Source organism: Phocoena phocoena, chromosome 4 (assembly GCF_963924675.1).
Source record: "Phocoena phocoena chromosome 4, mPhoPho1.1, whole genome shotgun sequence".
NCBI lineage: Eukaryota > Metazoa > Chordata > Mammalia > Artiodactyla > Phocoenidae > Phocoena > Phocoena phocoena.
The window spans coordinates 74,382,595-74,409,224 of NC_089222.1; the positions used below are offsets into that span (position 1 = coordinate 74,382,595).

At 58.9% G+C, this 26,630-nt stretch overlaps 1 protein-coding gene across 9 annotated transcripts; it reads left to right on the plus strand.

Annotated features, from left to right (window-relative positions):
- Positions 1-2,666: 2,666 nt before the first annotated feature.
- Positions 2,667-26,314, plus strand: TNK2 (tyrosine kinase non receptor 2). Of its 9 annotated transcripts, none has more exons than XM_065875767.1 (15): positions 2,796-2,840; positions 8,619-8,799; positions 9,840-9,910; positions 11,812-12,033; positions 13,191-13,343; positions 13,847-14,124; positions 15,580-15,706; positions 16,112-16,258; positions 16,341-16,435; positions 21,439-21,633; positions 23,007-23,098; positions 23,693-23,737; positions 24,471-25,816; positions 25,918-26,013; positions 26,183-26,314. In XM_065875767.1, exons 2-15 carry the CDS (start codon positions 8,637-8,639, stop codon positions 26,312-26,314), a joined length of 3,162 nt encoding a protein of 1,053 aa, XP_065731839.1. In that variant the 5' UTR covers positions 2,796-2,840; positions 8,619-8,636. The 9 variants fall into 9 exon arrangements, with proteins under 9 accessions (XP_065731833.1, XP_065731839.1, XP_065731840.1 ...); XM_065875760.1 differs by lacking the exon at positions 2,796-2,840 and adding an exon at positions 5,362-5,439; XM_065875761.1 differs by lacking the exon at positions 25,918-26,013 and having other exon boundaries at positions 2,667-2,840.
- The last annotated feature ends 316 nt before the right edge of the window (positions 26,315-26,630 follow it).

Sequence of the window (26,630 nt, forward strand, 5' to 3'; positions counted from 1 at the left end):
ATCCGTGTTCAGATGACAGTATAAGAATAGGCAACTACGTGCCAGATGCTGTGGTAAGTGTGCCGTTCATGATCTCATTGAGTTTGCACTTTCTGAAGGACATACTATTTATTCCCATTTGCAGATAAGGAAATTGAGGCTTAGAGGTTAAGGCATTTGCCCAGGGGTGAGGTGTCTAGCCTAGGTGGCTGGTGTTGGCTTGTGATGTTTTCAGTCAGGGTATAAGAGCACACATAAGCTAGGTTTAAGGCGGGGGTTGATGAGCTCAATTTGGACATGTAGAATTTAGGGTACCTTTGCATCCTCCTGGTGGAGCTGGCTGTAAATGTCTAGAAGCATGGGTGTAGAGCTTCTAGAGCTCAGGAATGGAGACAGACAGCACATGGTGCTAATTGGAGCCCTGGGAGGAGAGGAGGTGACTCCCAGGGAGGGAAGAGAAGGAAGGGTGAGTTCCAAAGTCTTAGGAAATATCCACAGTTAAGGAGAAGGGTGAAGAGCCCTCAGGGTTAGACTCAGGGCCTGTGGGCTCAGCACTGCTGGCAAATATGCCTCAGGCTTGACTGTCCTCGGGGCCTCAGCTGCCAAGCTCCCCTGGAAGGGAGTGGGCCACTGTGGCCTGGAGATGGAGAGGGTGTGGACAGCCATGGTATGTGTCTGAATCACCCCCTTCTGTCCCTTGGCCTGTGGCCAGCCTCCTCCCCAGACCAGTGTGATTTCAGACCTGGGATGACCTGAAGGTGTGGGGTTACCTGGTACAGTTCCCTCTGGGATGAAGTCCCAAGGGGAACCAGCCTGGCCTTGGTCCAGAAGCTTGGGCGCTGCACACAGAGGGGTGAGTTGAGGTTGACTGGGCTTGGTGGGGCTGGCATGTGTAGGCAAGATAATCCTCTGGTTGGGAGAGGAGCCATAAGCCCCCCTCCTTCTCCTTCCCAATATGTTGTTTTCCCTCCAGGGCCTGGAGAAGAGGGAGGGCAGAGATACCAGAGAGCTGGCCTGGCATATATTCCTGAGAATACGGTAGATTGTTTTGGAAAAATCTTCTTGGCCGGAAATTACATGTCACATCTGCTCCTCAGTGTGGATTTGTAACTTGACTGATGCTGTTGGAGAGCCTGGGGGAGGGGAGTGGATGGCAGAGGCAGGCTGGTTCCTGGGCCACTACCGGCTCCCTTTAGAGATAAGGGCGCAAGTTGTAGACCAGAGGGTATACACGTGGGGTGGATTCCCCAAATTCTAGAGGCAGTTTGGATCTTGTGGGTATCTTGTAATAGGATGGCTTTCGGAGGCAGGGGCCTTGTGGAGGGAGGAGGTGGGGAGAAAGCAGGATGGGGGAATGGTTTAGATCAGACTCTTTATCCAACCAGGAGAAGGAGGGATCTGGGGGCCTGGCATTTTCAGCCTCTCGTTCTCGAAGGCCTCCTGAGTGTTCCTGCAGCTGCTCCCAAAACCAGTTTCTGCCATAGCTGCAGTAAGATGCAGAGGAGCTTCTGCCTAGAATACACACCCTGCTTGGCAGGGTCATCCCCTATGCCAACGCGCTTCAGCTGGAGAAGGAGCTTTTGAAGAGTGAGCCTTATGGGAACTCACCTAGTGCCCACCCGGGGTCTCCTTCCTCAGTCTTGAGGTGGAGTGTGTGTGGGGGGGGAGGGGAGTGGGGAGTAGAGGTGTCTCAGCATTTCCCTCCTCCTCTGCCCCAAACCCCCAAGGTGTGAGGGTGCCCTGAGCTCATCCCTAAATACCCGGTACTGAGGAGTCAGTGGATGCTTCAGATGCCATTGGAATGAGAGGGTGTGCGTGTGGCACCTTGGGGCCTCTGCCGTGGGACTTCCTCCACTAGCAATGTCCTCATCCTGGCACTGGGTGACAGCCCTGCGTGGACACGTGTTGGAGCAGCTCCTGCGGGAGGGAGTGTGGGTACTCGCACTCTTCTGAGCCCAGAGAGGTCAGCCACAGTGCTCTGCCCGGCCGAGCAGTCTTGGGGGCGGGGCGGGTGGAGGTGCAGGCGGGGAGAAGTCCAGGCTGGTGAGAAGAGGCGTGGGCTGCGGAGGGCTGAGGTCTCCCTCCCAGTGCGGACGCGGGGGGCGTGGCTTCCACTGCGGAGAGGAGTGGGCTGGGCAGGTTCCCCGGGCCTGAGTGGAGTGCGGAATGGCAGCGCACCAGGGAGCCTGGCAGGTGGGCGCATGCTTGGAGCTAGGTGGAAGCTGGGCTGGTGGAAGGAGAGGGGTCTAGAGGGAGGGGTCTCAGGTCGAGTTAGGATGGGGGCTTCTCTTCTGTGAGCTTCTTGGACGGACCCCCCCCCTTGTCATGGAGTATGGGGGCCCTTGAGTCCCCAGGACCTGATCGGTGGCTGTGGATCTCTGGGGTCCTGGAGGCGGCCAGGGGCCGAGGGGAGCTGTGGCTCCGTGGTCAGTGAAGGTGCAGCCCCGCACCTGGCTCTCTGGGGGGCAGCCTGCGCTGCGGAGAGGCGGCTCCTTGGAATGGAGCCTGTGCACGGGATTGGGGGAGGGGCAGCCGCAGGCCCAGCGGGAGAGACCGCTACCACCAGGCTCTGCTCCCTCGCTCTGGCTGCAGGTGGCAGATACGGGGCTGTGGGGTGCGTGCGGGCCCGAGGACTGGGCCTTCCCTTGGCTGAGGTGCTTTAGCGGTCCCTGCCCTCCTTGTTGAGGATGCTCGAGGCCCGGCCCCTCAGGACGCAGGGCAGTGACGCTGCCGGTGCGCTGGAGGGGCGGGGACTGCGGGAGGGCTCTGCTCCCCTCCCGGGCCCTAAAGCCCGGAGTTTGGGTTCCAAGGGTGAGAGATTTGCATATCTGCGCCTCACTGGGGCCGAGGAGGGACAGCAGGTAATAGGGGAAACCTGGGGGATAGCCAGGTAGCCAGGCCCTAGACCGCATCGTCTGCTGGTGAGCTGAGGGGAGCCTTTCAGGAGTGAGGGGTATCTGTGATCCTGGCCCCAGGACAGATCCTGGGGGCTGGGATGCTGGGTAAAGAAGGGTGATGTGTTTGTGTGTGGGGTGGGGCGGGGCGAGTCAGTGGTGGTGAATTCCTGTTGCTGACATCTGCTTCAGTATCTCTGAGTCCTTGGAACCCAATTAAGCTGCCCTTTGGGCTTGCTTCATCGCTGCAGGGGAGCCCCGAAAGCACTGCCAGGTTGTGGGTTTAGTCCTTTATGGACACTGAGTCCCTGTGCCCTGGACATTCCCTCTTATTGGCTTTATGAATCTGCGTATTAAGCCAAATGTCCCTGTTTGCTTTGGAAAACATGACCATGGTATTTATGGGTCGGCTTCCCTTCCCCTTGGAGATCAAGCACTTTCTCTCTTGACCAGTAGAGGGCAGTCACTGACAGGACGAAGCGGGGTGGGGGTGGCGGTGCAGAAAGGTGGCTGTTTTCTGGGGCTGGGAGAAGAGGTCCAGGAGCTGGCCTGACCTCTGACCCCTGACCATGCTTTGCTTTTCTCCACAGCCTCCCACAGCTGGATTGCTGAGCAAGCTACTGAGGCTTGTTCTTACCTGATGTGCAAGGGAACAGGCAGGCATGGGGTTCTTGTGGATTTGGGGCACATCTTTCAGGGGGTGGCTATAATTTTCAGTCTGGCCATTCAAATCCAGCAGTCCTCCAACTTGCGGTAGAGGGAATAATCCTGCTTAAACTGTCCCTTGAAGTCAGGTCCCTGGATCTCCTTCAGAATGGTGCTTTGTGGGAAATAAGCAATAGGCTTCTCTGTGCTGTGGGCATTGTGAGCCAGCGTTTGCGGGAAGGTCAGCTCCAGTGTGACCTTGACCCGACCTCATCTTGTCCATTAGCTCTGATTCCATTCTCAGACTGGTGATTCACTGGCACCGAAGGGAGGCTGCACCTGGCTGGCCTCACAAGCTTTGGGTGGTGGTGGATGACATGACAGGGGGATGGGAAAGAGGACTGATTGCTGGGGGTGTCCCATTTCCCCACTCCCTGAGTCAGATCTGGAAACGACTGTCCCTGCAGGCACCTCCCTGCCAGGGAGGTCAAGCACTAAGAGAGAGGCCCTGGAAAGAGCCTGGGATGCTGACTCCCCAAAACTCAACCCCAGCTGCCTACTCCACCAGCCAGCTGGGACTCCCAGAGCTGGTGGCCAGCTGGATAGGGACAAGAGAGCAGTGTGCAAGAAACAGGGGCTCCCTGGGCATGGCTGGGAGGGGGGTGCTGAGGGAGCCTGAGAGGACTTCCTGCAGCTGTCAGGTGTGTCTGGGGGCTGTAGCGAGGGGGGTGTAAGAGCAGCTGGCGCCCTTGAGGAGGGCCAGAGGGATCACTTGTCAGCTCTAGGAATGTGTAGGTTCCACGGGGGCTTCATGGGGTGACTGCAGTTCCCTCTGGGTGGGGCTGTTGTCTGTGTGTGTAGGTGCTATTCAGGAGACCTCCTGTGGCCCGGAATCCTCTAGCTTTGGCTGGGGGCATCGCAGGGTTTAGGGGCATATTTGTGTGTTTTGAGGGGGCTTTGGATCTTGGCCAGCTGGACTGGGAGATTCTTCCCCCCACCCCGGCTCTTGGCTGGACTGCCCCGCTCTGGCAGGCTGCCGGACTCCTATTTCCGTCGGGCACCAGGGTAACAGGGCCACATTAGGGCCTGAGCCAGGAGACGCCCAGCCAAGGCTGGGACTGGGAGATGGGGGAGGGTCTCCGAAGGGTCTGCCTGCAAGGTCCAGGAACGACTCTCTGGTGTCCAAGCCCCCAGCTCAGGCTGTGCACTAAGCCCTCACAGCCCCAGACAGGCGCTACGGGGGCCTCTTTGTATATTGCTGCCTGATTGACCTAGCCCCCACCCTAAAATCCCAGGGGTTGTCTGCAGCTCTGGGGGCTGGGGTGGAAGCCAGAGACAGGGGCCTTGTGTGCGGGGAGGAGGTGGGGGCAGCGCGGGTGGCTGGGAGGAAGAGTACCCCCATTCCCGCCGCCCTCTTGGCAGTGATTCAGAAAGGTCCTTTTTCAGCCAGTGTCAGAGCTGCTCAGCTGCGGAGGGAGGGGGGAGGGAGGCGGGCTGGCGGGGGAGCCAGGGAGTAGGGCTGGAGCCGTGACCACTGCGCTGGAGAGAAGACAGAGACACACGACTGAGGACCCAGGCTGCAGTCAACTGAGAGAAGAACTAACTCTCTCCTGCCAGGGTAGCCAGCTGTGGAAACAGCTGTAGAGCAGAGAAAAGGGGACCACCCTATTCTTCTGCTCCATTTCCCACCCCTGGTGTGGGATTTGGGGGGTCTCTGGGGCAGACCTCTGGCCAACTTCACTTCTGGGCAGAACCTGAAATTCAGGAGCTGAGACCACTGCCCACCCCACCTCCCTCGGGCCAGAGCCCCGGTGACCTGGTCAGGGGGTCCAGCTCCGTGGAGATGCCAGCAGCTCGTCGGTTCCCTGGCTTAGAGCTCTCCTTCCCTCTTCTTGCCAGACTCCGGCGGAGACTCTACACAGTGAGTGGGGGGTTGCGGGTGGGAGCTGGACAGACTGAGAGGCAGCCCTGCGCTGAGGGCCAGAGAGCAGGACCGGGCTGCTTGACAGGGGTTCAGGGCCTCCCTGCTCCAGCGGCTGCATTCTTGGTGGCGAGTGTGTCAGGAGAGCGTGTGTGGGAAGTGTGCGTGCCGGCCATGAGAGCCACACGTGTCAGACACAGGTGTGTGGACGGGGCTGTGCTGGGGGCAGCCGCAGCAGTGCCCTGTGCTTTCACCGACAAAGACATGGGCTAGAGAGGGAGGGAGGGGAGGGAGGGGACATGTCCAGGGTCACCCTGGGTGGGGTGGTGGAGACCGGACAGGGACCCTGGCTGCTTTCTTCTCACCCAGATCCCAGTGTTCTCTCTAGTCTTCCCCCCACACACACCCGCCCCACGCAGAGCAGCCCTGTTCCTGGGGTTGGGGAGCAGGGAGAGGAGGACCCAGCCGAGCAGGGAGATTTGTTAGCTGGTGTTTCATGGGTAAAGGAACAGGGCAGACTGTGCTTTCTAAGCAGCTTCTTCAGGGGAGTGGCCTCTGGGTCTCTCCCAGCCCGGACCACACAGGGCAGGGCTTGGACCTGTTCTCAGGAGTGGCTGCCTCCTACCCCCAGGAGGGTAGGAATGAGTGGCCTGGAGCCCTGGGATTCGGAGACTGGGGAGGAAGCAGTGGGGATCTTCAGACCACTTGCCCTGGTGGCCAGCCTCTTCTTGGGCTGAGCTGTGTAGGGGGTGGGATCATTTTGCTCCAGGGATGGAATAGTGATGGCGGAAGTGCTGGCTGGCCTCTCCTGGTCACGCCACAGAGAGACGGGGCCTAGGTTAGTGATTTTCACAGGGCACCTTTGGGGCTTTCTTCTGGAAAGCAGTGGTGCCCTGCCCTCTTAAGTCCACACCTCCTTGTTTGTAACAGATGGCTTTGCTGTGGATAAGTGAGTTAATACAGCTAAGTGCTCAGAACTGTGCCCAGCATGTAGTTAACTGTAGTTGAAGTGTTAGAGTTTTTATTTTTCTTAACTAAAATTAAGAGAAATACAACCTGTTTACTCTGTGTGTGTGTGGTCAGTCAACTTAATGCCTCCTGTAATATAAAGGAGAACCAAAAGGAAATCGATTGTAGCATTTTGTGTATTCTAATATGTCAGTACAATCTGACATCACCAAGCAGTCAGATGCTAAGACCTCAGGTAGAACCAGCACGGCAACATCTACACAAGTGCTGACTGAGAGGAGTTTTGAAATAGTAGGGTGGGCTGCCTTCAGTGATATTTTTCTGAATGGTGGACAACTTCTGCTAAGTTCCAAACAAAGCAAAAGGCCAGTTTTCCCTCAGTTTACACAGTAGCTCCATTCCAGGAAAATTCAGTCTGTATTAACACTATAAAAATGCTTTCTTGTTCATATGTAAAATGGGGTTTGATTTATAATCAGATGATTATAGACAAATTTCTCACCTGCATGAATTAAGTTGTATGGGATTTGGGACAGTGTGTGAGTCCCCCAGCCACCCACTCAGTGCCACTAATGGTCCCCCAACACTGTGACAGCCAAAAATGCCCCCTAGGGGGCTGTATGGCCCTCATGAGAACCATCTGGGTGAAGGGTTAGGGCTTAAAGTTTGGAAACCCCCTTCTGGACCAGCCACTTTGGTAGAGGAGCCAGGGTTTGAACTGAGGGCTTCTCTTTCCCAGTGGTGGCTCTTTGTACTGCCCTGGGCTGCCTGGGAGAGTCTGAGCTCCTGGCACTGGGTTGGCAGCACCGCTGGGAACTGTGAGAGCAGAAGGCTCATGCTGGTCCCAGGCTGTGAGCACCTGCTCTCTTAGTGTGACCTGTGATGAGCGCTGGGGGACAAGGCCACCTCCAAGTCGGGAGGAGGGGGTCTTGGGGCAGCTGGCCTTTTCCCTCATCCCTGTCTTCTCCAGTGGTGATTGAACACGGGTCAGGGGCTGGCCAAGCCCTCAGCTCTGACGGGTCTTACTCGGGCAAGGATGGGTTTAGTGTCGGGCTGCTTAGTTTTGAGGGTGCCACTGGCTTCTTTCTCTGGGCCCCAGAGGGTGTAACAGGTCTGGTGGCCCCTTGGCTGATTGAGGCCTGCATGTAATTTTGTTTGACCAGCACAGCATACACATGTGCTTGCGTGTGTGTATTTCAAACTTGAATTAGTTGACATAGTTCAAAAGTCAGGAGAAAGATCTAATGTCAAGTGTAAACAAGGAACAGAATGGTGTGGGTAATGGGTGAGTATTTGTGTGGGGAAAAAACAAGTCTGGAAGAACGCGTAAAAGTCATGAATGGCAGCCGACTTTGGGGATGGGGCTGAGGTGGCTGTGCGGCAAGAGAGGGATGAGACTTTACGGCTCTCGTGTGCCTTTTGAATATCTTACATGTGCGTATAGTACCTTTTCAAAAAAAAATTTTAATAGCGAGATTTTACACGTCGATTCAGATTTCTGGTATTTCTGGAAAATGTTGAAAGCTTTGACCACAGTGGGCCAGAGTCTGTTGTGACAGCCGTTGACAGCAGTCTGAAAGCCTGCCCCAGCCTCTGCCCCTCCTTCCCTCTGACCCTCCTGTGGTCCTGGAGGTGTTTGTGTGGTGGCCTGTGGAGGGGTCTTTGGACCTGGGGGGAGGCTCATGCGATGTCAGGCATTGAGAGGACAGTAGCTAGAGCTCATCTAGTCCCTGTGGGGTCCATCAGGTCTGGGGAGCTCATGGATGGGTCTCAAGGGGCACTGCACCCCCAAAAGTTTTGTAATTAAAATGTTATGAATAAGGATACATATATTTTCCTGGAGATACACTCGATAGTTTTCATCAGATTCTCAAAGGCCTTGTGACAACAGGAGCGTTTAAGAGCCAGTGGGGAACCGGAGAACAGAGTTTGATCTCAGGTCACTCGGCCATGGATGGCAGATTTGGGGAGTAAGACCCTAACTCCAGGGCCTGGGCTGTGTCCCAACTGCCCTGATTCTACCCTTGTTGCCATAGGAGGAGGACAGGTGGCTACAGGCTCTTCTGTACAGCTGTTTTGGGGAGCAAGAAGGTGGTGTGAGTTCTTCCCCACAGCACATAGTAGGATGTGGGTGAGCCCAAGGCAGAGGTGGGGTCGCCTGTTACCTGCCTGCATCCCACGGTCCCTGAGCCATTCTTCTCTCCCCGCAGAGGCTGGGGAGCGGCAGCATGCAGCCGGAGGAGGGCACAGGCTGGCTGCTGGAGCTGCTGTCCGAGGTGCAGCTGCAGCAGTATTTCCTGCGGCTCCGCGACGACCTCAACGTTACCCGCCTGTCCCACTTTGAGTATGTCAAGAATGAGGACCTGGAGAAGATTGGCATGGGCCGGCCTGGTAGGTGGGGACATTGGCCTTGCCTGTCGTCGCCCCACTGACCATTTACCTCCTCTGTCCTCAGGATCGGCAACCGCATGGAAGAGCCCTCCCCCCTTTATTCCGTGGGGTGGCAGAGCTGAGAACTCTCACTGCCTGTCCAAGAGCCCCCGCGGTGGGGCAGAGGGGCATCAGTAGATGCTGTACACAGTGAGTGCATGAGGACAGTTTGCGGTTGTGAAGGTGAATTGGAGTTTGAGGAATCTTACTTAAATTTCTGGCTACTCAGGATTAACTACGCACTCTGTTTTGTTTGTGCAGACATTTCTAGGGTGTATTTCTTCCATCTTCTCCTCTTTTATAAATGTAGAATTGAGTCTGTTCTGAACACCAGGGGGGTTAGTGTCCAGAGGTCTGTGGAGAAGGGAAGATAAAGTCCTTCAGATGATGGTTTGCTGCTTTTCTACCCATCTCTCCCTTTCTCTGTCTCTCCTACAAAGATCTGTTCTATAAGTTGAACTCTTTTTTTTTTTTTTCTATGTGTTTATCCTGAAAGTAGTGACTATAGCTTCTAGAAGTCACAGTGTTCCTTGTAGAACATTAGAAACTTTTGAGTGCATTCAGCCTGAAATAGCTAAATAAGTAATGATGTGCTAATTTAGACACTGACTTACGCTGCTTTTAGCCTAGAGAGTTGATATCTGATGCCAGTAACATAATAAAATTTTATGGGAGAAAAACTCAAAATTGGGGAAATTCTGTCCGTTACCTTGATTTATTATTTTTTTTCTTGAGAGTTGGCATAAGAGCACTACTGTTCAATTTTGGTGGTTAAATACCTTCATCCAGTTCGAGAAGGATTGCCTAGAAGTGGAATGCAGTGACCATCTGGTTAATGGCAGCCCCTGGTTGGTGGGGATGGCTTGTTTCCTTGGTGTCATCGTGCTGGGCAGTGTCTAGTGGTGGACTCCCCCCAGGGTGACCGAGGAAGCCTGCGATGGGCAGCAGCCTCTTGGGGGTGTGAGCGCCTTAACAGCACGGGTTCCCCTTCCTCCCCGCAGGCCAGCGGCGGCTGTGGGAGGCTGTGAAGAGGAGGAAGGCCATGTGCAAACGCAAGTCCTGGATGAGCAAGGTGGGTGGACAGGGAGGGACGTGGGAGGGGTAGCTCACTGGGGCCTCCTCTGGTGTCGTCCTGAGAGCCTTCCCCCACTCCCCGCAGTATAATCTCGCACTTTGTACAGACCTCCCACCTCCGGGGTCTTATCGGGCAGGGTGCTTGTAGAGCTGCCTGGCTAAGCGTCTGTCTCCGCTGGAGACGGCACTGAGTGGCCTGTGTGTAGCCTTGGCTTCACGTCCCCTCCCGCCAGGCAGTGGTGCCGGGCATGGAACAGGCGCTTGTTGACAAGTGCGCTGTAACTTGAGCCCTCGCTTTGCCTAAGTGTTGGGGCCGGTGTCCAGCGTGGGGCGGTGGGGCCGTCTGGACCCAGGACGTCTTTGCTTCCCTCATCCCGCACCTCCCTAGTCTGTGGAGGGTTTCTCTGGTCACCGGGCCCCACTGACAGCTTCCTTCCCCAAGGCCCGCCCCCACCCCGTTGCCCTAATTTGGGTCTCTGGAGTGGTGAGTCCCAGGTCTGACTCAGGGGAACTTTGCCCATTGTCTGGAAGACAATGTGAAAGGAAGTGAACCAGCCGGGCCTTCCCCCCACTTCTGGCCTCAGGGCTGGGGAGAGGGGCGGGCAGTGCAGAACAGCTGGATCTGGGATTGGGCCGCAGAGATTTCCTGGCTGTGATCTGGCAAGGGGCTGTCTCTTGGGATCCTGTGGCCTTTTCTGGGGACACTGTCCTGGTCCCTTGCCCAGGTTTTAGGGGAGGATGGGTGTGTTGGGGCGGGCGAAGGCAGGAGGGAAGAGCCACGCGGTGTGCAGGATTCAGGGGGTCTTGGATCTACCACCGACTCACAGGAGGTCCCCGGGCCAGTCGGTTGACCGCTCCAGACTTGAGACATGTGGCCAGTAAGACAGTGCCAGCCGCACTTGCCCAGCTTACCTCACGGGGCCTTGGGCAGGGTCCCTTGAGAAAAAGGCTGTGAAGGACCTTGTCAGCTGAACACTGCTTGCAAATGGAAGGGATGCCAGTTGCTGGGAGGAAGGACGGAGCAGCGGCCAGAAGAGGCCCTCAGACTGGAGACCCCTTCACCCCATACAGACAAGGCTCTGCCGACCTTGGGGGCAGGGACCAACTGGGCAGAGGGTGCCGCCTGAAGCCGAGGCTTTGCATGCCCTGGTAGGGTGGCCAAGTCAAGCTGACAGGGCCGCTCTGACCCTCAGGGCTTCCCTCCTGTCCCCTGACCTTTGGCCCCTTCCCTCTCCAGCCCAGGCTGCAGAGTCCTCTCCAACCTTCCTTCTTTCTGAGCCCTCAGCTCTAGGCCTCCCTCCAGAAGCCCAGCTGTCTTCCCAGGCCCTTCCCCGGCAAGGCCTTCCTTCATCTGCACCCCCATACACACTCACGGTCCAACCTCAGGCTCAAATTATCCTCTCCCCAGGCAGGATGAAGAGCAGCCGACTCCCTGGGGAGGGTGGAGACAGACAGCGCCAAATGGGCAACCCAGAGACGGGGCCAGGGCTAAAAATGGACAGGAGGTGTTTGCGAGGGCCCCTAGGGCTCCTGCCCATCTGCTCGGGTGAGGGGCTGGAGTCTGTGCTGGGTAGGGGTACAGAGCAGGGAGGGGGGCAGAGGTGGTGCCGGGCTTTGGGCTATCCCTGACCCCACAGCTGGGTGTGGGACTGCAGCCGCCGCGGGCTGCATGCCTGACAGCCCGTTTCTGGCACGTAGCCCGAGGCCACACCGAGGCCGTGGGTTCCCGTTTGGAGGTGTGGTCAGGAGGGGGCGTGGGCCTCCAGCCAGACCGCCCCCCAGAAGTTTGGCAAAGCCACAACCTGTCTGGCGGCCTCGCCAAGGACCCAGTGGGGCAGGACTGAATGACCGGCTCTGGGGCCTCAGGGTTCCATCTGGCCCCTGGCTGCCTTCAAACAGGTGTTCAGTGGAAAGCGGCTGGAGGCTGAGTTCCCCCCTCATCACTCTCAGAGCACCTTCCGGAAGACCTCACCCACCCCCGGAGGCCCAGCAGCGGAGGGGTCCCTGCAGAGCCTCACCTGCCTCATTGGGGAGAAGGACCTGCATCTCTTTGAGAAGCTGGGAGATGGCTCCTTTGGCGTGGTGCGCAGGGGCGAGTGGGACGCCCCCTCGGGGAAGACGGTGAGCTCTCTGGGTCCTGTGGGGCGTGGCAGGCCCTGCTCTGCCCTCTGAGGTGGATCTGTCCCCTCTGCTGGGATGTGAAGGGGGCTGGGGACAGGTCCAAAGTGGCTCACCCTGGAGTCCGTGCTCAGGGTTAACTAGACACATGTTCCTTTTTTCAGTTATAAAACTAATGATCATAAAAGTTTGGAGACTTAAAAATAAGAAAAACAAAAAAAAGCCTGTAATCCCACCACTCAGAGGAAGCAGAGTTAGCATTTACACCTTTTTTCCCTTCAGACATTTTGTTGAATTTCTTTAAGATACACATTTTAGACACAACTTTTTAACACTTGCCCTTTCATCTTAGTATTGTATTTAAAAAATTTTCCCTGGAGGGAAAGATAGCGTGTGCGCAGTAAAGCATACAGTTCTTGAATGTACGGCTCAGTGACTTTTCACATACGCGCGGGCCCGTGTGACCACTGCCCAGATTGTGATGTAGAACAGGGGTCCCCAACCCCCGGGCCGTGGACCGGGACCAGTCCACGGCCTGTTAGGAACCAGGCCGCACAGCAAGAGGTGAGTGGTGGGCAAGTGAGCGAGCTTCATCTGCCGTTCCCCATCGCTCGCATTAGCGCCTGAACCCTCATATCCAGCACCCCCCCGTCCCAGTCTGTGGAAAAACCGTCTTCCACAAACCCGTCCCTGGGGCCAAAAAGGTTGGGGACCACTGGTGTAGAACATCTCTGTCACCCGAGAAGGCTCCCTCATGCCTCTTCCACTGAGTATAACCTCCCTTCAAGGGAAGCCACTCTTCTGATTTCTGTCACCAGATTAGTTTTATGGCATTTTATTTAAAGCATTATATTTAAAGCATTTTAAATGCTTTAAATCCTTCTACACCAAAAACATATCTTATCATAACATTTTAATATTCCGTCATTGTACCGGTCATCTCTTACCTTGCGGTTGCCACTTAACCTGGGTACTCCCGCAGGAAGGGGAGGCCCGGCTCATGGCTGTTGGGGTAAGCTGCCCTCCCCCTGCCAGGCCACAGGCCCCTGGGACACGCTCACTCACCCGATGAGCAGGTCTGAGGCTGGAGTGGGGAGCAGGCTAGCCCGGAGTGTGGAGGCTGGGGCCTGTCCTGACTCTGCAGTCCCCACTCTGGCCAGGTGAGTGTGGCTGTGAAGTGCCTGAAGCCTGATGTGCTGAGCCAGCCAGAGGCCATGGATGACTTCATCCGGGAGGTCAATGCCATGCACTCGCTTGACCACCGGAACCTCATTCGCCTCTACGGTGTGGTGCTCACACCGCCCATGAAGATGGTAAGTGCTGTGGGCAGAAGGGGGATGGCAGCAGGGAGGACCCTGTGCCCCTCACCTCCTGCCTGTGCTGTGGTTACTCCCTCCATCCTGACGAAGGTCAGAGGTCCTCCAGATCCTGCTTTGGTCCCCCACCTGATGTGGCAAGGGGGCTCACAGGCCTACCCCGGTACTGACCGACCCTGGTGTCCGCTGGAGCTCACTTCCATCTCTCTGGGTTTGGCTTGTGTTCACCGGCAGAGGGTTGCACCCACGGGAGGGGCCGGTCCCAGAGTTTAGTGTTTGGCATTTGCTAACCTGAGCCTCTTTGGGTTGCTCTTCTGGGCCTCGGTTTCCCATGTTCCCTAGAGGGGAGAGGCTTGGGAAGCTGTAGGATTCCTAGAGGTCCCTGGAGAACAGGCCAGGGAGGAGCATGGAGCAGGGCTCTGGCAGGCCTTGAGGGGAGGAGCTGAGGGAGGGGCAGGGCTCAGCCATGCTTATTCCTCCTTCCTCCTCCGTGGCCTCAGGTGACAGAGCTGGCACCTCTGGGATCGTTGTTGGACCGGCTGCGCAAGCACCAGGGCCACTTCCTCCTGGGTACCCTGAGCCGCTACGCTGTGCAGGTGGCTGAGGGCATGGGCTACCTGGAGTCCAAGCGCTTTATTCACCGTGACCTGGCTGCCCGCAATCTGCTGTTGGCCACCCGTGACCTGGTCAAGATCGGGGACTTCGGGCTGATGCGAGCACTACCCCAGAATGACGACCACTACGTCATGCAGGAGCACCGCAAGGTGCCCTTTGCCTGGTGAGGGGCAGGCGCTGCCGGCTCGCGGGGCCTGGACCACCCCCCCCCCACCCGGTCCCTACACACCCAGGCTTCAGAGCTTCCAGGGCCTTCCATACACCCACCAGCCCTTGTCTCTTCTGGGCCCGGGGTGCCCTTGTTGTGTGCCCATCCATTCACTTATCCATCCGGTAATTCTCAGGGGCCCACGTGCCAGGTGCTAGGGTGCACAGGGATAAGTGCTGTAGGACACATTAAGGCTTCCTGGAAGACGCAGTTTTAAGCTCCTGAAATACCAGAAGTTAGCCAGGCAGAGACTGGCTGCTAATCGTGTCCCAGGTAGAGCTGGGGGCAGGCAGGGCCTTGTAGACTGACGAGGGATGTTCACCTGCACACTGGGGTGGTACCTGGCCCTGCCCTCGCCCCTGTGTGAGCTTATCGTGTGCTGAGACCGTCATGATCCTCTGTTGTCAGAGGCTCCTGAAGGAGTGTCATCTCCTTGCTTTGGGGTGGGAGGAGTCGGTCCAGTTCTGGTTGCCAGAAAACCCTCTAATCCAGGATGTACAGTCACCCCTAATTAATTACTGACTTTATATCTAGGATGATCACACATCCTGGATTATGCCTGATGTCCTGGAGTAATTAATAGCACCTCCTTTCATACTCAAGCGTCCTGGTTTGAATGGTAAATTATAAGGTCACCTTTTTTTATGCAGCCCTCTTAAAACAATCCTGTGAAGTGAGCAGATTATTGTTATCCCCATTTCACAGATGAAGAACGTGGGGCTTAGAGCTCTTGGGTGACTTTCCCTGGGTCCCACGCCCTTTGAGTGGCAGGGCCAGCTCTCCAGTCCCATGAGGTATCTCTGATTCTCCATCTAGGGCGGCTTCCTCCTCACTCCCCATGCCTCAGTCCACCGTGGAATGAATACCCTTTGTTAGCTTCCCTGCAGTGCCATTTTTCTTCCTTACCCAAGAGGGAGCTCCAGAGAGTGTGTGGGATGAGGAAAGCGACTGTGACTGTTCCCACCCATTTTGGTTCTTCCCCAGGCCCTATCCAGATTTCCCACCCACACCTTCCTGCTGAAATGACCTAAATCCTAGGATCCTGCCCCAAATCTGGAAATTGTCATCCTCCCACCACAATTAGAAAACAGCCTGAGATCTTATCCCACCCCACTTTTTGCCCCTTCTGGAGCTGCTGACCTTCTTCCTTTCCCTGACATGGGAACATCCTCCTCTCCCCACCCCAGGCCGCGCGTGGAAAAAAGACCTGAGCAGAGACAATTTTGTCCAAGTCTGTGCACCCCGTAGTTAAGAAGTCCTTAACTTCACACTGTGCCCCCAGTACCTACTGTGAACCTGGGCACGCGGGGCAACGGCACACTTGTGCATGAGCATTTGGGGTCCACTGGCGCTGATGCAGGGGGTGGGGGTGCTCTGAGAGGCCTTCTGCTTGACCCCTGCCTCTGCCAGGTGTGCACCTGAGAGCCTGAAGACTCGCACCTTCTCCCATGCCAGCGACACCTGGATGTTTGGGGTCACGCTGTGGGAGATGTTCACCTATGGCCAGGAGCCCTGGATTGGCCTCAATGGCAGTCAGGTGAGGGGGCTGGGGCTGTGTTCCCCACAGCGTGGCTGGGGGTTGATTTGATCCTTGTCTCCCAACCTGGCCCTGTTGGAACTGGCTCCTACCTGTTGGAATCCCTGTCTCCCTTGCCCTGTGTCTGCCTGACCCCCCCAGGTAAGCTGAGCAAAGAGCACGGCCCCCAGTGGTCAGGAACAGGCCGGCCTGGGCTTTTTCGCAGTCCTCCTTTGCCACGGCCCCCTGTTCGGAGGCCCCAGACCTAGGGGTAAGGGTCAGAGGCCCAGGGTGCAGGCAGAGCTCTTCTTTGGGGTACAGGCATGGCGGCCAGCAGTTCCAGCCGTTCCGTGGGCTGGGGGGGGAGATGAGCGGTGAAGAGCCGGGTGCTCTGCTTGTCCTCAAACTGCACCTCCCCACCACCAGATCCTGCATAAGATTGACAAGGAGGGGGAGCGTCTGCCCCGGCCCGAGGACTGCCCCCAGGACATCTACAATGTCATGGTTCAGTGCTGGGCTCACAAACCAGAGGACAGACCCACCTTTGTGGCCCTGAGGGACTTCCTGCTGGAGGTGAGGGCAGATCTGCCCCCGGGGGCAGGGGTATCGAGCAGGTGTCAGCCTGAGGTGGTTAGTGACCTGTCTCTGCCCCCAGGCCCAGCCCACTGACATGCGGGCCCTTCAGGACTTTGAGGAACCAGACAAGCTGCACATCCAGATGAACGATGTCATCACCGTCATTGAGGGGAGGTAGGGAGCGCGGGGGCTGTGCCTGCACCGCCGTGAAGGGCACAGACTGGTTGGGCTTGGGGCCCAGAGCCATTCTGCCTCTCAGGTCCCCATGGCAACAGCCCCTCTCAGGGCTCCTGCAGCAAGAGGGGAGGGCAGGCCTGGGTCCGCCTGAGTGCATGGGGTTAAGTATGCAGGTGCGGTGGCTCGCAGGGGGGTTTCCCTGCCTAGCGTCTCCTCTGTCACCCTTTCCCACCAGACTCCAGTGCTGGCTCTGTGGGTTGGGGCCTCACTGCCGTAATGGTGGGGTGTAGGAAGTGGAGCAGCCTGGCCTCGGGGCCCAGCTGGGACTCCTGGACATTCTTCCTCTTATCCTCCCCTGCCCCACCTCTTCCCTCTCCTCCCAGGATAAGGACTCTGGACTGCCACCTGGGTGCCCTTCAGTAGCCCCAAGCAGCCCTGCCTCTTCCTGGCAGCCTCTGCCTTCCCAGGGCTCTCCTCTGTCCTCTGCTGGGCCTCCCACCTGGCCATTTTGTCCCCGGGCTGCCCTCACAGGGTCTCTATTCCTGCCCCCTCAATCCCCCTCACACCTGGCAACAAGTGTCTGCCTGCAGGCAGCCTCTCCTGAGTCAGGTCTCCCACCTGGAGCCCCCAAAGTTCAAGCCTGCCTGCTGTGGAGGCCCCCCTACCGCTCAAGCCACCCTCTGTTATCTCATCCCCAGGGTGTCTGAGAAGCTGGTTGCGGTGGGGAGGGCTAGAGGTGCCTCTGGGGTAGGGGGTGAGCACGGAGGACCCGGAAGAGGAGCGAGGCAGAGGAAATCCCCCGCGCTCCCAGCCCCTCTGACTCAGAGCCAGGCAGGGACTTCCCACGGAGCCCTTCCTACCTGGACTTCAGGTTTGGGGGTCTGGGACCTTTGGATAAACCTTGTGCCTCATGGGGGGTTGTTGAGAGGGAGTGTTTCTGGGTCTGAGTCAGACTGACAGAGTAGGCCCTGGAGCCCGGGCTGGCTGTGGAGGAGCATGGCCTGCACGCGTTGTGGCCCCAGCATCTCCTCCTCAGGCTGGGGCTCCCCTCACGTTCGGGCCCCGTATCTGTGAATTAACAATGACATCCTAGCAAGTTGGGCAGGGGGAGGTATGGTTGGGGAGTTAGTGGTGGTGGACAGAAAGCTAGAAAGCTGCTAGGAGAGAAGCCTGGAGGAAAGGAAGGAATACGTAGTCTGTGGTTGGGAGCTAAGGGGCCAGGGAAGGGAATGCAGGCGTGGCAGTCTGGGGAGCATTCTGGAAATAGGAAGATTAGGGTGGGGGCCCTTCTGGAGGTGCATGGCAGGACCTTCAGCTAGAATCTGAGCCTACAGCCATTCCCACCTCCAGGAGCCAGAGGGCCCTGGACCTGAGCCCTCTTGTGCCCTGTAGTCCCCAGGTCTTTATTTCCCTCATCCCTTGCTCTCAGTAGGGGTGACTCAGGGGCTTTGTGTGTTTCTGGGGCGTTTGTCTCTGGAGCTGGCAACCTGGGTCACCACTGGAGTGAGGCGGGGAACAGGAGGGGAGAGGGGAGCCACTCCTCCTGGGAGGCCACCGTGGGTGGGCCCTGCCCCGCCCTTTCGTCACAGGCTTGGGTTGGCCCAGCTGCTGGCTCCACCGCCACTGCCTGCCAGTGTGGGCTTGCTGGGTTCTTCCTCCAGGGCCACCGGCCGACTTGGACCGCAGTGCCTGCCGCAGGTCCCTGGAGCTACTCAGGAGGTGGGAGGTGAGGGGCAGGAGGCATGACAGCCGGTGAGGCTTTGGGAGTGGGCCTGTGTGTCGGTGGTACCAGAGCTTTAAATGCCCCCTTGTTTCCTTGGTGCCCCAAGTGTGTTTGTTTGTCTGGCTCTGTCTCCGTGTCTCCGGGTGGGTGGGCTCTGTTCATGGGTGTCCCTTTGGGTCTGGGTTTGTACGTGTGGGTCTCGGTCTGTTTCTCCATCTTCCTTTAGCAGCCTGGCTCTCAGCTGTCTCGTATCTGTGCTCTTCTGTTAGACTGGGGTTTCTTCTTGCAGAAGCTGTCTCCTAGCCAGAGTCTGGAGCACCCTTGCCCCTGGCTCTGACTGACTTTTTAGACTCAGGGCTTCTCGGGGTACCAGGTGGTGGGCAGAGAGAGGACACCAGATGTCCTGTGAGCCAAGCTTGCGAGGCTCTGTCTAGACTGTGAGGGACAGTTGATGACCACTCTTTTCCAGGGGGTCTTCTTTGGAGGCTGGGATGGCTGACAGAACTTTGATGTTCTGTTTTCACAAACCAGAGAAGGGGGACAGAGATTCTGAAATCCATGTGTAGATCCTTGGCCTGGCCTGGTCCCTGGAGCCTTTGCTTCCTGTGGTGGGTGGGAGAGGGGGAAGCAAAGGGGGTGTGTTGTCCCTCAAGGCCAGGGGCTGCCGGGGACACCTGGAGAGAAGTGCGTGGGGTGGTGTTTTGAGCAGAATGTTTAAGCCACATTTGTCAGCCATTTCTGGGCTGCCTAAGCCAGAACTGGGATAATGGGCTGAGGTTTCCAGAGGCTGGTCCCCAAGAGAGCTGGGGCAGCCGTCGGTGGTTCTTAACCCAGGCCCTGGTGTTTCCCAGGTGCTGCTTCACATCTTGTCTGTCCCAGGATGCTGTCAGGCAGCCTGCTGGAGGTGCCTGTCTTTGCTGCGGGGACTGTGCCCTCCACTTGCCATGGAGACTCTGGGCTGTTCTTGGAAGGGGAAGGGAGGTGTGGCCAGAGCAGGCTGGGTGGGAAGGGCTGGGCTGGTCCTCTCTGGGCTGCTGGTATCTCTGCCCCACTGAGCCTTGGAGGGGGACCAGTGGGCAGCGTGACGTAACGTTGGCCATCTCGGGAGTTATAATTGACCCTCGTTGGGAGGAAGCTGCTTCCGTGCTTGGGATGTCATTCCCAAGGGGGTCTTTCTTATACATACTCTGCACTCCCCACTCCCCTTCCCCAGTAGCAAGGGCTGTCGTGCCTCCTGCCCCTCACCTTCCACCTCCTTTTTTGAGACTTGATGTGAGGACTCCCAGCAGTGATAAAGGGAGCCCTTCCTTCTGGGCCTGGCTCTAGCCTTGGCCATACCTGTAACAGAGAGGTAGGCTTGGCTCTGCTCCTGCTCTCAGAAGTGGGTCCAGAGGAGGCTTCCGAGTGAGGGTCTGTTAGCAAAAGGAAGGGAGCAGAGGGAGTGGCCTCCTACCCATCTGGTCTTGCTCAGGATCCACTGGGAGGGCGTGGTCACGGCATAAACCTGGCCTTGGACGCGAGTCTGTTCCACTCTGCACTGCTTCTCCACCTCAGTTAACAAGCATCTCTGAAGAGGTGTGGAGAGCAGAGTCCAGCGTCCAGCCATGGGCTTGGTGTCTGAGCCTGTTCCGTGGAGGGGCACGTGGGACCCAGGGGGCCCATGGGTGTTGGGTGAGAGCAGCATCGGGGTCTGGGGGCCAGGGGCTCCCCACCCTGCCTCCTTGGCCTCAGCCGGCCTGGGGGTGTGGGGTGGGGGGAGGGGAGGCGTTTCTCTCTTTGGAATGGCCCTGCTATTTTTGGATGGGCTTTGTCCCTTCCAGGTGTTGTCCTCTCTTCTTCCTTCCTTTCCTGCCCTTCCCACCCAGGGGTGCTGGGTGGTAATCACAGGGTTGCTGTGTCTGTGGTGGCTGGTCAGCAGCCTTGCTGACAAGGAGGCTGGGCTCTCGTCCCTCCCCCTCCACGCCTCTTGGCTCCCCAAGGATTGCTGTGTTTGTGGGGTTCGACATTAGGTCTCTGGGACAGGCTCTTTGGGGGTCACACTGGCCCAGTGGCCACATCACCTCGCGGAGGGGGGTCCAGGTGTTCGGGCCTCACTGCCTCCTTCCAGCCTCCACCCCTCCCAACCCCTCTGGTCTGGCTGCAGCTTGGAGGAAACCTTTCTTTGTGCTCCTGCTGTGGACAGGTGATGTACAGGTGGGGGGCTGACAGTGAGCGGATGCGGCTTGGTGCCCCACACGTCCGCTGCCTTAGCCCAGAGTCTGCCCGTCCTCAGGTGTGCGGCCTTAGCCCAGAGTCTGCCCGTCCTCAGGTGTGCGTGATCCCAGCAGATGCAGGAGCCTCGTGGCCTGTTGGATTTTGGGCATTGGAAGCGTCCAGGAGGGCGCTCTGTTCTTTCTTGCCCACCTGGCCCGGCTCCCACCCCCACCCCAGGCCTGGACTTAGGCTGTGCCAACAGATTCTGTGTCTGAGGTCAGAGCGAGGGGCTGGTGGTCCCATGGTCCAGCCACACTGGGAGGCTGGGTTCCCTTCTGTACCCCTTGTTGAAGACAAGAGTGGAGCTCTCCTCCCAAGGAGGTGGATGGGGGCCAGAGTGGGGGTCCCGCGGTCCTAGCAGAAGGTGGTGGAAGGCACTGGAGATGTGTAAACTGGTGATGTGATAGCGTGGGTTGCCCCAGGTGCTTCCAAAACTTGGAGGGCTGACTGCAGTAGATGGGATTGTAGTAGGAGGGCTTGGCCCCAAGCCCAGTCCTAAGGCCATGGTTCTCCCTTGGGCCGTTGTAGCTCAGAACTCCTGGAACTGGGTTGAAGAGTGAGATCGGATGGCTAGGAGAGGACTAGGGCTTAGGCCTTGCCAGGGGAGGAGGGAGGCGAGGTGGTATTGTGAGAAGGGCGCTGGCTTCACGGATTAACAACTGGGTTTGAATCCTGGATCTGCTGTACTCTTTCTGGTAACTGTAGGCAAGTCATGTCACTTGTTTGAACCTGTTTCCGTATTTGTAAACTGTAGGAAAAGCTATCTGACCCACCTAGGGCACTTAGGGTAAGGCTGCGTGCAAATACCAGGCCCTGTACTGGGTGGGTGGCAGGTCCTGGGCGGCTGCTGGGAGGAGGTGGGCTGGTGGCAGGCTACTCTGATCCTGGGCCCTTAGCCCTTGTGCTCCCTTCTCCCAAGGTGGTCAGATACCACGGCTAAAGAGAGCTTGGTGTAAAAAGGGTCCCAGTCCTTGGGACTGTCCCACCACTCCCTGGTGTTCACCATGTCACCACTGTTGCACAGGGCTGAGAATTACTGGTGGCGTGGGCAGAACACACGGACGCTGTGCGTGGGGCCCTTCCCTCGCAACGTGGTGACCTCTGTGGCCGGCCTGTCAGCCCAGGACATCAGCCAGCCCCTGCAGAACAGCTTCATTCACACAGGGCATGGTGACAGCGACCCCCGGCACTGCTGGGGCTTCCCTGACAGGATCGATGAGTGAGTACTGGCAGGGTCCCGCCCGGGGGCTCCAGGGCCAGCAGCCCCTCTCTGGGCATGCAGGCTCTCCAGGCCTCCAAGGTCCCAGTTACAGCCGTGGGCCAAGAGTCTCTTGTTCAGCAGCTTTTCCTTGTCGGCAGAACTGGGGTTGGAGCTTCAAAGGATAAATGGCCTCCAGGGTCCACACCTTAAGCCCCCCCTGGCAAACTGGCTTTAGGAGAATGGACTTGGGAAGAGCCTTTGGAAGTAGTTCAGTAGGAAAGCTTCTCATGATCCCCAGCACTTGGGTGGCAGTTTCCCTTCTCCTGCTGGTAGGACCTGAGTCCTGGAGATGGGAGCTGCTGGCTCAGGCCCAGGGGTGCAAGGTGCAGAAAAAGCTCCCTACGGGGAAACTTCAGAGTGCCCACCTGCCTGCTCACTCTGTACCTGGGAGGGGGGTTCAGCCTCCTTTAAGTGAAAAGACGAGGTCACGGGATGAGGGGCATCTGGGGAGGATACACAGGAGAATTAGTCACTTCCTGGGGGCCCCGCCCGAGGGTGCCACTTGGAGCTCCTCCTGCTGGGCCTCCGAGCCTCTGTGCTGGCAGCACGGGGTTTCCGGGCAGCGCTCTCTCCTCTGACTTCTGAAAGGCTTCTGCCCCGGGGGCGTGGCGCAGCGGGCCCTTCACCCCCTGCCCCGCACACCAGAACGCTGAGCCCTGGGAGAGTGCCCGTCTCTTGCCTCACAGGAGCCAGGCGAGGGCCTGAGAGAGCTGGGGCCGGAGAAGGCAGACACCTTCCAGAAGGCGGCCCGGCACCCTCTGCCCTGCTCCTGGCGTGCCATGGCCAGCCCAGCCCCATTCCTCTGGGCTTTAATCAGCCCCAGTAACTACGTCCCAGATGCTGAGTTGGCACAGGGGTTGCAGGTGAATTGGGAGCCTGGCGGTAGCCTGGCCCATACCCTACCTCCTGGCAGTGGGGCAGAAGGATGCCTCCTGTCCAGCCTGGCTGGGGCAGTGTGGCCCAGATGCCTCAGGGCCTGGTAGGAGAGAAGAGAGTGTGCCAGCAGGTGGCTGCTGGGCATGGGTTGGGGTGCCTTGGGGTTACAGAGGGCCAGCTCTGCCCTTTTGGGGTGTCCTTGGAGCTCCTACAGTCCTAGGTTTTTCAGCCTACAGTCAGGAGTTCTTTCTCTGCCCCCTCTCCACTGTACCCTCCCCTGGTTCCTGCTAGATCTACAGAAGGGAGCTACCAGGGTCAGAAGTCCTGGGCTCCAGGCCTGCGTCTGCAAGGGGCTTGGATGACCCCAGGGGACAGGCCCAGCACCTCCTCCAGGGTGCCCTCACTGCCGCCGCCCCACACCCTTACCCATCTCTGACCTGCATCTCTCCCCACAGACTGTATCTGGGAAACCCCATGGACCCTCCCGACCTGCTGAGTGTGGAACTGAGCACCTCCAGACCCACCCAGCATCTGGGCAGGGTGAAAAGTAAGGGCCCCCAAGCCCTGGTCCCCTAGTTCATCAGCTGCCCAGGAAGGGATGCTGTCTCCTCAGGCCACCCCGAGCTGGCTGTTCCTGCTCTGGGACGGTTGGGTCAGGGCAGCATGGGGACAGCTGTGTCCCTGGCTCCGGCTGGGCGTGGGGCGGACGGCAAGAGGCAGCTGTATCCGCCGAGGTGGGCATCCTCGGTCTGGCCCGCACTGGCCTGCCTGCTCAGCTTCCCTCCTCCCTCCTCCTTCCCGCCGTGCTCAGATCCTGGCTCTCCTCACTCCCCCTAATCCTGCTCTCCTCTCCTGCCAAAACCACCCCACGGGCTCCATCTTGGCCAGGAGCCTCATCCATCTCCCGGATCCAGGGCCTGTCGCTCCGGAACATAGTTTTCCCATCCTGCCGCCCCATTGCTTCCCATTGCTGCTGGGTTTGTACATTCATTTGCCCCTTTTCACATCTCTCTCTCTCTCTCTCTCTCTCTCTCTCTCTCCCCCCCCTCCCCCCTCCACACTCTGCCCTCTTGTCTGACTCTGTCTCCCCTCCCTTGTCCTTGCTCTGCCCCCTCTACTCTCCGCATGACCTTTCTCGCAGGGGAGCCTCCACCTCGCCCTCCTCAGCCTGCCATCTTCACTCAGAGTAAGTGGGGCTGCTCTTGGTGCCTTGGCCCCCGCCCCCGCCCCCTCTCTCCTCTCATTTCTCTCCTCCTGGAAGGTACAGAGCCCCAGCTGTCCGGGGTGGGAGGGGAAGTGGGTGTGTGCTGTGAGCTTTTGCCGCTGACCTGGCCCGGCATGCCTGCCTCTCCCCCAACCCCCAAAAGCCTGGGCTTCGGGAACAAGAGTGTGGTCCTGGCACCCACTCTGCCACTGTCCGCCATTGCCTGGCCCTGCCTCACTTCCTTTGGGACCTGCAGAGGCCGTGTCTGGGCTTTATGCCAGTTGATCAGGAGCTCTGTCCTCTCTAAGGATAGCTCCTATTGCCCTTGATGGTGGGAGATGGCCCATAGCCCCCTGCCTGCACTAATGGTGTGCCGTACGTAATGGGGTAGGGATTACTAACCAGGGCTCAGGAGCCGGGGCATATGGGATCTTGTGTTGATGGAGGGGTGTCAGGCAGGCAGGTGTGGGGTGTTCTTGCTCTAGCTGAAACGGAGGGAGGGGCTCGCCAGGCCCCATAGAGGGCTGCCAGCCACCGGCGCAGGTTCTGCCCTCCTGTTGAATGGGGTCTGGGTGCGCAGAGAATTCTGGCGGCTGAGGGCTGACCTCTGGGGGAATTGGGAGTGGGGAGTTGGTGGGCTGTCTTCCCCACACCCCACCTTTCCCATCGGCCTGCCTGACGCTGCCTCCCTATTGGGATCTACCTTCCATCGCAGAACCAACCTACGACCCTGTGAGTGAGGACCAAGACCCCCTGTCCAGCGACTTCAAGAGGCTGGGCCTGCGGAAGCCAGGACTGCCCCGTGGGCTGTGGCTCGCGAAGCCCTCTGCCCGGGTGCCGGGCACCAAAGCGGGCCGCGGGAGCAGTGAGGTCACGCTTATCGACTTCGGTGAGGAGCCCGTGGTCCCGGCCCCACGGCCCTGTGCGCCCTCACTGGCACAGCTGGCCATGGATGCCTGCTCCTTGCTGGACAAGACCCCGCCGCAGAGCCCCTCGCGGGCCCTGCCCCGGCCCCTGCATCCCACGCCAGTGGTGGACTGGGATGCGCGCCCGCTGCCCCCGCCTCCTGCCTACGATGACGTGGCCCAGGATGAGGATGACTTTGAGGTCTGCTCCATCAACAGCACCCTCGTGAGTGCAGGGGTCTCTGCTGGGCCCAGCCAGGGCGAGACCAATTACGCCTTTGTGCCTGAGCCGGCGCGGCTCTTCCCTGCCCTGGAGGACAACCTGTTCCTCCCGCCTCAGGGTGGGGGCAAGCCGCCCAACTCGGCCCAGACCGCAGAGATCTTCCAGGCGCTGCAGCAGGAGTGCATGCGGCAGCTACAGGTCCCGGCCGGCTCTCTGGTCCCCTCGCCAAGCCCGGTGGGCGACGACAAGCCCCAGGTGCCCCCCCGTGTGCCCATCCCCCCGAGGCCCACACGCCCACGTGGGGAGCTGTCTCCAGCCCCCTCGGGCGAGGAGGAGATGGGGCGGTGGCCTGGACCTGCCTCCCCTCCCCGGGTGCCACCCCGGGAGCCCCTGTCCCCACAAGGCTCCAGGACCCCCAGCCCCTTGGTGCCACGCGGCAGCTCCCCGCTGCCACCCCGGCTCTCCAGCTCACCTGGGAAGACCATGCCCACCACCCAGAGCTTCGCCTCAGACCCCAAGTATGCCACACCCCAGGTGATCCAGGCACCTGGCCCCCGGGCTGGCCCCTGCATCTTACCCATCGTCCGTGATGGCAAGAAGGTCAGCAGCACCCACTACTACCTGCTGCCTGAGCGCCCACCCTACCTGGAGCGCTACCAGCGCTTCCTGCGTGAGACCCGGAGCCCCGAAGAGCCGACCCCCATGCCTGTGCCCCTGCTGCTGCCCCCTCCCGGCATCCCAGCTCCTGCTGCCCCCACTGCCACCGTTCGACCAATGCCTCAGGCTGCCCCAGACCCCAGGGCTAACTTCTCCACCAACACCAGCAACTCAGGGGCCCAGCTGCCAGCCCTGAGGGCCACTGCTCGGCTGCCACAGAGGGGCTGCCCCGGGGACGGGCCAGAGGCTGGACGGCCAGCAGAGAAGATCCAGATGGTGAGTAGTGGGCCTGGCTAACAGGATGAGGAGGGGCAGGGGCCCGAGGGACCCAGAGGAAGGGGCCCGAGTGGTGCTGACGGGTGGGTGGGTGTGCCCAGCTGCAGGCCATGGTGCATGGGGTGACCACAGAGGAGTGCCAGGCGGCCCTGCAGAGCCACAGCTGGAGCGTGCAGAGGGCTGCCCAGTATCTGAAGGTACCACCACCTCCTGCCCACTCTGGCTTTCAGGGACCCTGAAGACTGGTTCTGCGGCTCTCCTCCAACCCTCCTGCTCCCTGCCCCCACCCTCACTCTCCTCTGTCCCGCCCTGGTCCAGCACCCCTCGGCCCCAGTGTGTCCCACGGCACCACCCTCTGCTCCTCAGGTGGAGCAGCTCTTTGGTTTGGGTCTGCGGCCGCGAGGCGAGTGCCACAAAGTGCTGGAGATGTTCGACTGGAATTTGGAGCAGGCTGGCTGCCACCTGCTGGGCTCCTGCGGCCCAGCCCACCACAAGTGAGCAGACCTTGCCCCTGCCACCTTCCTGTCCCCGGGGTGTCCTGGAGCAGTCACTCTGGGAAAAGCCAACAGCTCACAGCCACACACGGCCAGACACAGGGCTCCAGGCGGGAGGAGGGAAAGGGGTCCCGATCCCAGGACACAGTTCTCGGAGAAAACAGCTTCTCCTAAGCACGTTTATCTAGACTTCACAGGCGCTTTGTTAAATGAGCTAATGAGTAAAAGGAATTGGAGCCTCTCTGGTTGCAGGGGGCTTGCTTCCTGACCGGGCTCCAGTGAGCAGCAGGTGAGGATCCAGTGGTTTAAACAAACCTCTC

Bases quoted from the DNA above. Each gene is read 5' to 3' on its own strand.
- TNK2 (XM_065875761.1), top strand. From the start codon at position 2,667: ATGCTCGAGGCCCGGCCCCTCAGGACGCAGGGCAGTGACGCTGCCGGT. The intron at 12,034-13,190 runs GTGAGCTCTCTG...CACTCTGGCCAG, and splicing joins ACGCCCCCTCGGGGAAGACG to GTGAGTGTGGCTGTGAAGTG. The intron at 15,707-16,111 runs GTGAGGGGGCTG...CCCCACCACCAG, and splicing joins TTGGCCTCAATGGCAGTCAG to ATCCTGCATAAGATTGACAA.